At 43.3% G+C, this 10,671-nt stretch overlaps 1 protein-coding gene across 1 annotated transcript in view; it reads right to left on the bottom strand.

Annotated features, from left to right (window-relative positions):
• Nucleotides 1–4,980: 4,980 nt before the first annotated feature.
• SOS1 (SOS Ras/Rac guanine nucleotide exchange factor 1) overlaps nt 4,981–10,671 on the bottom strand; it is a 43,244-nt gene continuing 37,553 nt past the window's right edge. The window contains exons 18-22 of the mRNA XM_058020737.1: nt 10,444–10,616; nt 9,401–9,517; nt 8,977–9,241; nt 7,816–7,934; nt 4,981–6,577 (exon numbers count right to left, since the gene is read on the bottom strand). Coding sequence (XP_057876720.1) covers nt 6,074–6,577; nt 7,816–7,934; nt 8,977–9,241; nt 9,401–9,517; nt 10,444–10,616 — 1,178 coding nt within the window. The 3' untranslated portion in view covers nt 4,981–6,073. The remainder of the gene's footprint in view (nt 6,578–7,815; nt 7,935–8,976; nt 9,242–9,400; nt 9,518–10,443; nt 10,617–10,671) is intronic.

Genomic DNA, 10,671 nt, shown 5'->3' with positions numbered 1-10,671 from the left:
CCTGGTCTGTAACACACCTGGAATACACTTTGCTCACTCTTTGGCCTGACACCATCATGTGCAGCTTTGGAAAGGTTCTTCCAGCTAAAAATTGAGGCACTAGGGCAGGAAAGTTGACGGTGCACCATGTTCAGAGCCATGGCCCTCCTTCTTGTGCAAGGACAGATCAACGAGGCCAGGCACAGGCCACCCTCCTCACACCTGGATGTGACAAACCCTCAGCTCCTGATCTCTGCAGAGGACTGAGAGAAGCTCTGCTGTGACACCCGTGTCACACACCAGTGGCAAGAGCACCACGGGCTCAGTGGGTTACAGTGCAGTCCTGGTGAGCTCTGGTGTCACCCGAAGCTGGGACCTTCTGAGGGCAGTTTCAAGAGCAACTGTGGTTTTATCACATTGTTTTGACACAACTGTGACTCTGGTCTGTCCAAAGGACAGCTTCACCTTAAAAAGTTGTGAATTGTCTCCATGGGGCCAACAGCAATGCCTTGGGGGAAATCCTGTGAGACTGGGGGCTTGGGACTCCCCACATCAGCGCAAGGGTGGTGGGTTTTGGGGCCAAGAGCACCCACCATGCCGCAGGGCTCTCCTGGCTGTGGCAGCAGGACAGGGAGCCCAGAGCAGGTGTCTGTGGATGCAGTGGCCAATACCTGCTGCAGATGCAGGGCCCAGAGCTCTCCAGTGCTGACTGACCTGCACTTACCCCCTGCTTTTCCTCCTCTGCTGGAGGCAGAGGGGTGTGTGTGAAAAGGGCTATCCAGACAGACAAAACCCAACCTTTACTGCAATCAAGGTTTTCCCAACACTTCAAGAATGTGACCAAGCAAAACCCCAAAGATTAAAATGTTTTAGCTGGTCACTCTCTCATGGATTTTAATGAAACAAATATCCACTTCTCCTCCTTACAAAAAGGAAAGAAGTACCATACTTTCCTCCCCTAGCTTTTGGAAACTACTCTGGGAAGATTTTTTTTAATGTAAGGCTTTTAATGGCAAAAAAAAAATCCCCTTCCATCTCCTTCCCTTTCCCTCACATCCTCATAAAGTTACAAATTCTATGTCCCTTTCCACTCAGGACTGCTTCATGCTGACCAGCCAGATTCACAAAGACAGTTCCTAGGAGCTGGCAGCTTTTAGTCTGATTGTGCAGGGCCAGGATAGAAATTATGCAGGAAGAGCCAGATACTTGTAACTGAAGCATCAGCAAAGCCTGTTTGTTCTGCACAGGAATCAGCCACAGACAGAACTATTTGTTTGTCCATGGAATGAGAACTGTATCATTATGGACAAGTGTCCATTGTAATGCACTGATGCTGTCAAGGGCTCTGATTTTTGTGGTCTCAAGTATATAATGACACTTCAATCTCACAAAACAAACCTGCTTTTCATATTTGCCAAGCAAAATACCAGGACAGAAACAGGACAAAGGAAAAAACCCTACCTGCTAACATCTCCTGGGTGAGGAAATCCTTCCAAAGTGGCAGACCCTTGCTTGTAAAATGCATATGGATTTCAGCTTCTATTTTAGTGATTTAAGGCACAGTCAGAACTGATGGTTATTTCTTTTTGATTCTCTATGAGTTCTTACTTCCAGGCCTATACTTACCACTTGAGATGTCCTTATACCTGCTGCAAATGTAAATAGTATGAATGAATGATGCTCAGCACCACACACACACAACCTGTCACAGGGTCCATTTCAAATCCATCTTTAGTGTACCTGTGTGCTCTGGATTATTTTTTTTCCTTTGCCAAATAAACTTTGCCTTTAAATACTGCTGTTGCCTCTTGCACTGAATCAGCCAGAAAGGTGCATCCATTAAGGTGTTTCTCTGGTCCCTTTCTGAGGCAGCATTACTTACACAATCCTCTATCCCTGCAAGTCCAGCCATGCAAGCAGATTGTTCCCTACACAAAGTTCTAAGGCTCTTATTCAGAACCCAGCTGATTCACTCTCAAGGCTTCTGGTCAAGATCCTGTTGTTGGTGTAGCTCACTGTGACACATCTTCATCTCCTTAAGACTCCTCTAGACCACACCTCTCCATAGCTACACTCCCTGTTTAAGTCAGCCATCCTAGACTCAAAACAAAAAAAGGCTTACTCTGAAACAGATGCAACAAACTTGTCCAAAGCAATTCCAGTACCATGTGCCCTTGATCACCTTATTTTTAAAAATATTACAGATGTTCTCCACATTTGGCAGCTAAATTGTCATACATCTGGCAAAAGGATTGTTATTTTATTTCTCCCTTTCAACTTTTCAGCCACCCAGTACAGGATTTCACACTTGCTGGCTAGAAAATAAGAAAAAAACCTTACTCTTTACTTCATTTCCCTCATAATGCACTATTTTCCACTGAATACAGAAAGTAAATTTGCTCTCAGTGTGCAGAAAAATGTATTTAAGGGTGGTTTGCTTTTTTTTAAAACAGAAAATAGGGAATGGGATTTACAAAATAAGTTAAGAGCATTTTTGTCTTTACACCTGTATTAGGCCACAGGTTTGTCTCCCAAAGAAAGCCTTCACCTATGCACTGTATGGATTTAGAAAAGACAATTCAACAATCTTTTCAATGAAGCACAATAATCTACTGTGTTCAACAGTGGTACCTCCAGTGATATCACTGGGAAAATCTAATTTAAAACACCCAAGAAAGAAAATGATTAAATAATCCCACAATGTCACTCTGAAACACGAAGGATCTAAAATCCAGTGCATTAGCCTGCTCTTACTGAGACAGACCTCTCCCTCCCTGATTTAAGAGAGGCATATTAGAGCAGCAGGTAAGCCCACACTGGAAATGGCTTCTTGAGGATGGAGCACTCCAGTGCTTCCATGGCATCAACCCTGAAGGAGGACAATATTCCCCATTGGACAAGTTTGCTGCAGGGGCTGCTGAATGCCATGACAATAACATGCCACCATGGGGTCCCCAGGCAGCACAACAGTGACTTCCCACACAGCAGCTGGACAGAAGCAAATGCTCAGCACCTGCAAAATCACCACAGAATCATGGAACAGTCTGGGTTGGAAAAGAACCTTAAAAGACCATCTAGTCCAATGAGCAGGGACATCTTCACCTAGATAAAGCTGGCTGCTGAGAGCTCTCCCAGCCTGACCCTGAATGTTGCCAGGGATGGGGCATCCTCCACCTCTGGGCTACCTGTTCCAGTGGTTCACCACACCCACTGTGAAAAACTTCCTCCTTACACTTTGTCTAAATCTACCCTCCTTTAGTTTAAAGGCATTACTCTCTGTCCTATTGCAAGAGGCCCTGCCAAAAAAAGGTTGTCCCCAACTTTCTTATAAACCTATGCAGTTCTGCTACATAACCCTGCCTACATAGCCTGCAGGTTTTGGATGACTTTTAGCCATATATCAGCTCTCTACAGTAATACAGCAACTCTCCAGGCCTCCACACCGGCACATTTCATTGTCCAGGCCACACCAGACCAAATCAGGGTCATTTTACCAAGTAGACAATGAACATAATTAAAATAGTTTCATTTTTATGTGAAAAGTGTTGTCACTAATGCAAACATGATCCAAGTAAGAAGCCACTCCAGATCAGAAATTACTAACACACAGCTGCCATGACACAAACCAGTGGCTTAGCAGTTGTATTCAACCTCTAAATGCTACAGGTTTGATTCTGACCCTGTCCTTCCTGTTTGCAGCTGAGTCAACACCATGATTTGTGCACTGTGACTGACCCCTGGGCTCCAAAGAATGTTTACTTTAGGTTCTAGCATGATGGCCATTGTCACCTGTTGTCCAAGTATATCACCAGGAAAGCACTTTTATCCTCCCCCACAAACAGGGAGCAGCATTCCCCATTTCACAAAGGAAAGCAGAAACCTACTGACATTTAAGAAATCTGCTGATTAGTGGGAGCCATGAGAAGTCCCTCCTGACCACTGGGTGGCCAGCTCTGCCTTGGCTGCCCAACAGCACACACAAAAATGTGCTGAAGAAGAAACACAGATCAGAAAGTCTCAATTTATGGAGTTGTCCTGGTGACCCACTGAGGAACTAAGAATTTAGGTAACACTGCCAACAGTATGCTCATCATAGTGTTTTTATCCAAAGAATCCATAACCCAGACTACACCTCCTGAGGCTGGACAGCTTTTATAAAGCTCCCATATAATGTTGTCCTCTGAAGCCAACGTTTTGAGATCTTCACTTTTTCTTCTGCCAGAAAAAAATGTTTCAAAACAACATTGTTAAAGACATCTAAAAAGGAACACAACTGACAATTCCAAGATCTGACTTTGGTGAAAACTGCCATTCCTCTTGATGAAATGCTTTCCCAGTGTAATGACCACACCAAAGGATCAAAGGGCCCTGATCAACAGCACTGCTGACAGCATTAAAAAAGGTGATTTCTGCCATCATTCAACTGACACTATCTGTAAGAGACTCAGCTTTCCAAGATGCTGAGATTTGTTCTTCTTCCAAAGAGGCTATGTGAGGGAATTTTACTTGCCCCATGAGCCACGTGAACTGAAGATGAGACACTTGATGCTTCACATACCTACTGCAGGACATTACAGAGCTCCCTTTCTTCAACAACTGCCATCCATTACTGTCCCAGTCTGGTCTGGAGTCGAAGAGCAGCATGCAGGTGTATGGATAAACCATGTCAGAATACTTACAGCATACCTGTTCTGTCATGTGTATCTTGGACACAAAAAGCCACTGTAAAGATTAATAGAAGTTTGATTTTTGCTAACATACCAGTGTCATACAGGATGTGGGAAACATTTCATAAGGTATAATAATTCACTTTGGGAGTAACCCAGCCTCTCAAAATATTACTGAATTGTTATTTGTAACATGCCAGAAACACGGCTTTAGTCTCTCATTACTAAAATACATACACTATTAGGAATTAGGAAAAATATGTACCACAAGATGGGCTTTTATCCCCCTCAGTGCTTAACTGAAAAACTAAGTTGAACATTTGTCCATTAATAATTTAACATATGTCAGCCAAACATATCTTTATCTTTATTTCAATTAAATTAAAAACAATCTGCAAGTATATTTATGCAACATTCACTATATACACACGATTTATGCAACTGCAAGGCAATCCTATGTATGCTGATTAATCTATTGTTAGTAAAACATGACAATAGCTATGGAAGTTGACAAGTGACTGTTTTCATGGCATGACTGAAAAAGAATAGCTACTAGCCATGAAATGGATTATCAGTAAACCTTAAAAAGAACATGACATAACCTAGCAGAGATTAACAGTCTTCTAAATGTAGTATATTTGCTTCAGATGATAGTGCTGCTTTTAAAAAAAAAATTGCTGTCACCTTAATGATGTAAGACTTTCATCAGCTCTATCTAAAGAAAGCAATAATTAGACATTATGCTTCCTGGCAAAAATTTATTTTTGAACTGGCACCACAGTATTTCAGAAAATAATAATAAAGTACCTCTTTGGTGAAGCCTAGGTACCCCCTACTACTCATTGTAACAACTTGTAAACAGGACCGCAATACAGTGCTTTGCCTTAATTCTAGCTCGGTTAGGTACCACAGATCTTCCTCACAGTCCTTCTCATAATTTTAGGAAGGTATTTTAAAGCAGGGAGTAAGTAAAGCAAAGGAAAATTAAGAAGGATATAAAGTTCCCTGTTTGAGATTTAAAAAAAGTGCATAATGTTTTCATTCCGAAAACTGTGCCACTGTATGGAACTGATGGATACAAGACTGTTTTTCCTTCCTGTACTGGACATTATTGATCATTACACAAACACAGTCTCTGCTCATTGGCCAAAGAAGTCTCTCCAGACTGTTTTCTGGTACAATCAGCTGTCCAATTACTTTAGAACAAAGTCCTGCATACTAAAACAAGAATAGCAAGTTAACCGGGTTTTCCACTAGAAAGTCTGTTTTTGCAATTCCATTTCTGTACACTACATTTCCAACGCATGGGAGAGTTCTTAGTGTTTGGCATCCACGTCCCAACTCCTTGACACCACCAGGTTCAGTGCATCCATTGCCAGCAACAGACATAGCACCAGGAAAATGCGACTCCCAGCGCGAGGGACAGTTCAGGAGGAGGGGGCGTTCTCCAGCAAGGGCGGCCCATCCCGATGCATCGAGGGGTGCGTGTGCTCCCTTTTGTAAGTTTTTGGAGGAAGCTTTGGGATATGTTGAGAAGTGCTTTGTCGTGGAGGAATGGGTGGTCCAGCAACAGAAGGGAGGTCCACATCCTGCGGTATCAAAGGCGGCGACGGCAGGTGCCTCCGTGCTACATGTGGAGAAGGTGTCTGGGGGGGAGGGGGCGTGAAGGGAGAGGGGCTGTTTGGGAAGAAGGTGTTACCAAGTTCGCTTTTTCTGCCCAGGGGTGGAGGCTGGAGGTGTAGTGGTGAGCTAGAGAAAACATCTGGAGTTCGCACAGGTTCCCGTGGCGGTAACTCGGGGGGGTTGGCAGGGGTAACACAGGAGTCAGAGATGCAGGTCCGATCAGGCACCGAGTACCTTGGAGAATACACTTTAGAGGTTGGTTGCCTAGGAGGGATTGCTGGTGGGTTGTCCAGGTGTGCAGAAGTGATCTGAGGTACACAAACACTTCAGTCAGTAAAACTCCAGAGTGGCAGCAAAGCACAGGACCCTGCTGTCAAACAGAAACCCCCTCCTGCACTGCAGATTGCTCTTAGCAGGGCTGCAGCAGCACATGAATGAACAGGCACGGATGGACGGAATGAAGATGCACAGACAGGGACAAGGGCAAGGCAAAGAATGGCCAAAGGAACAATTTCCATGCTAGTTCCAGGTCTGCTTGCTGGGGAGGTTTGGATATCTTCCACCACCTCCCCAGTAAAAAGCACCTGGAATGGGTTAACACACCAGGAATTTCTTCAAGAAAACTAAAAAAAGGGAGAGGTGGATGATGCTAAACAGGGAAAAAAATAAACTATGCTCAGGAGATAGAGTTAAGTAGGCAGAATTATGGAAGTGAACAGTTCCCATGTTGCAGATCATAGTGATATGATAACTGATCTCCAACACTGTATCATGTACACAATGTTTTCAAATACATTTTGGTAGTATTTCAGATACATTTTGGTGATGTGTCACATTCTGCTGACTGGCAAAACAGCTGCCTGTAGTCTGAAAATAACTGCTGAAGAGCCACTTATAAGCTCTCTTCAAAGACATATCTGCTCTGAAGTAATTTTGTGTGGGATTTTCAAATCTGAAGTCACAAACAAGCTTCCACTGAAATCAGGTGAAATTTGACAGTGTCTGCAACAAAGGCTGGATCAGATCCCAGTTGCCAGACAAATGCAAAAGGAAAATGTAGCAATGGCTTAAGCAGGCAGGCAGACAGGATGGGTAAGCAAGCACTCAAGCACCACAGCATCAGGATCAAATATTCTGGTGAAACTTTCCAGAGGACTGAGTTGTGTACAGCACTTTCCATCATTACTGTTCATCAGTTCTTACTTTTATTCATATTTCCTCAATCAATACTCTGAAACAATTAATCCCAGATGGAAACACCTGCCTGAAGCCCCAAGTTCTCACAGGCAATGCAAGGGGCCAGAGCACAGCACATCAGTAGATGAGACATTTCTAACCCTAGTGTAAATTTAGGCCCCATATATTTTCATTTGTTTGAGTTCAAGGCATAGTGAGGTAGAGCTCTGAAGGCCTGAAATACATGGCTGCTTTATCTTTCACATACAGTTCTTCAAAAAATAAATATACTGTCTTTGAGAGTTACTTTTCTATCATACCCTTCCCTTTTCTCCCAGAAAAACAAATTACATTTTTTCTGCTTACTTACTTTTGATGGGGAGGATTCAGCTGGGGCAGATTCTGGCCTTCTTCGTGGAGGAACAGGAGGAGGGACAGGAGCATCATCTGAAGTTTTGGTAAAGTTTATGGATGACACAGAAGCAGATCCTAACGGACATTAAAAAAAACCATTGATAATGATGAACTTTTGGCTCAATATTGCTGCCAATAGAGGTGCCATAAATAATAAAGCAATTGCTCATAAAAAGCATAATGAATCAAGGAAGTGGCAAATAATGACAATGAAATAAGCCTCTAACTTGCAGCTGCCAGAGAAACTGCTTTTCTGAACTGCAGAGATCTCTGTGGCCATCAGCTCCTGAACTTTCTTAAGTAATCCTTGAGACCAAAACCACACCACAAACTTGTTCTTATGTCACAACAGCACTAAAATAATATCCTGAACCTGCAGTCAATGGACCAACAACAAAGACATCCTTTCATCCTTTCCAAAGACCTGGCTTGGACACTCAGCAATGGCACAGCTCTGCCAAGGAACTTTTGCCTTTAGGAAGTCATTTCACCTCCTTGTGGCAACCAGCTGAACACAGGAGTAACCTCTGAAAACCCTTGCATGTGGAAGGAGCCTATATCCATTATTAAATACTGAGAGCACACCATAAAATATGAGCTTCCTTTTATGTCAGGAAAGGCAGAAGAAGAAGAGGTGTGGATAGGTCCTGATGGATTTAAAGCAAGCAAATACTGATTTTAAGTTCTGCAGGAAAACCATCCATGTACACTGAAATCAGTTCTGAATTGCAGGCAGCAGAATAAGGCACCTACAAACAAATCATTTTTTATTCTCAGTGTTCACCATCAGACACTCGCCAAATACATTCACACAAATACATATGGCACCAAATCCCACAAGTTTGTTTGGGACATACATGGGCCCTAGAGATTACCTCTGCCTTCAGTTTTGACAGGTCTTCCAAAGACTTGTAACAGCCCCTATGTAACACATCTAATCCTGTTCAGTTCCTCCTTTACAATAAAAACTTCTTAAAGAAAAAGTAAGAAATATTGAAGGTTTTTGATGAAGTAGACAAAAGCAATGATTTTTACAGTCACTAGTGAAGGCTAAACCTCATTTCCCCTGCCTGCCACCACGACATGTGAGTGGCAGGTGCTGTGTGTGAGCACCTACGTGTATGGAAGGGGCTGGAGGGGTCAGAGTCGAAGACGCTGCAGGCGTCGGTGGTGCTGGAGGTGGCGGAGGCGGGCGGCGGCGTCAGCGGTGTCCGCGGCGAGTTGGGCGCCGACGCCGTCGCCTCCGTCTCGCTCTCGGGGATGCGGCTGTAGCTGATCTTCCTGGGCTCCTGCTGCAGGGGCGTGGGATGCCTCATGGTACCTGGCCGTGGGTTAGAGGGACGAACGCCCGGGGACTTGAGAGGGTAGCTGTACTTCTTGGGCTGAAACGACACAAAATAGCAACCAAAATCAAAAGGCTGTGGGATAACCTAAATGTAGCTTTTTAGTTATAAAGTCAGAGATTGGAAATGACTTCTGCCATCTATGAAAGATAAATGTAAGCACTTTTTGAAAAATAAATGCAAAAATTGAATACTAACAAATCTTGGAGGAGGCTTGACATTTCGTGGCTCTATCTCCAGTGACTTGTTGAAGAGATAATCTGTAAATTCTGTCTCCACGCTGTTTCCCATTGGATTCAGGTTTTCAAAAAATCTCTGCAATACATGAAGGCAGACAACTTGTCAGCTAAGATGCTTTTTAATACTGCTTGTTTCTACAGCACAAATGATCCCAGCTGCTCAAGAGAAGAGAGAGAATGTTGGAGTCTGAGGTAAGAACAGACTTAAGCCATTAAATGTGCTTGTCACCAGGCCTTTTCTGGACACTGCTATTGCTATGCTTGGCCTGAAAACCAGCTGTGTAAGCACCCTAAATGCTTTTTGCAGTGCAAAGTCAGACCTGGTTTGTCCAAACACTTCCAGAAAAAGCTGCAAACAATCCATCTTTACACTGATGCAGGGAAGACTGCTCCCACAGTGCATTCTGTCAAAGCCTGAGGAGAACAAATCAAGAAAAACCTTGTAGAATCTCTTAAGATAACCTGTCCTGTGACTGTCTGAAAGCACACATCTCAAAAGATGGTAAAAAAAAAAAAAGAAAAAGGGAAGAAAGAAAAGCAACCAGAGAGGACACTGCTTAGACAACACGTCAGACCAAGGAAAACAAGCATCAGGAGGAAGAAAGATCTAAGTATCACCTCCATCAACACATGATGTAAACACAGCGCTATCAGGTAAACATGGAACATAAAGGTGTGTAACAGAGGAGGAAAAGACAGCTCACTGGACAAATAATTGCAACTGAGTGAAGGACAATGAGAATCTGCCAGTTTCAGTTCCTGTCTAACACTGATCAATAAGAAGATCTACCAATGTCCCAACAGCTGAGAAAAAATGAAACAAACCCAAGAAACTGCAAGCATTGAGCTTTCTGCCTTTTCTTACACTGAGACCCAAGACAGGTTTTATGACAGGTCCTCTGCTCACCTCTGATTCAGTTAGACCAAATCTATGTGAATTCAGTCTGTCCTTATGGTTTGTCAGCTGACAGAATCACCACAGAAGGAAATTGTGTCACTTACCCTGATGTCAAATTCCACTCTTAAACAATATGGCTGGTTCTGGTACTGCTGGATCTCCCCTGTTATCTCAGCTACCTTCCTTCTCTTGCTGAAGTTGATAAGGTCTTTCCCATGGCGCTTGAGAAATTCAGGATTGCCTTCTTCTGTTTTCAAAATGTTGGTTAAGTAAATCCCTAAACAGCAACAGAAGAGGTTTTCAACAGAGAGTACAAAACAAGGAGGAAGTCA

Source organism: Melospiza georgiana, chromosome 3, assembly GCF_028018845.1.
Source record: "Melospiza georgiana isolate bMelGeo1 chromosome 3, bMelGeo1.pri, whole genome shotgun sequence".
In the NCBI taxonomy this organism is placed as follows: Eukaryota; Metazoa; Chordata; class Aves; order Passeriformes; family Passerellidae; genus Melospiza; species Melospiza georgiana.
The sequence above is the reverse complement of the archived record's forward strand: the minus strand, read 5'-3'. Positions and strand labels throughout refer to the sequence as shown.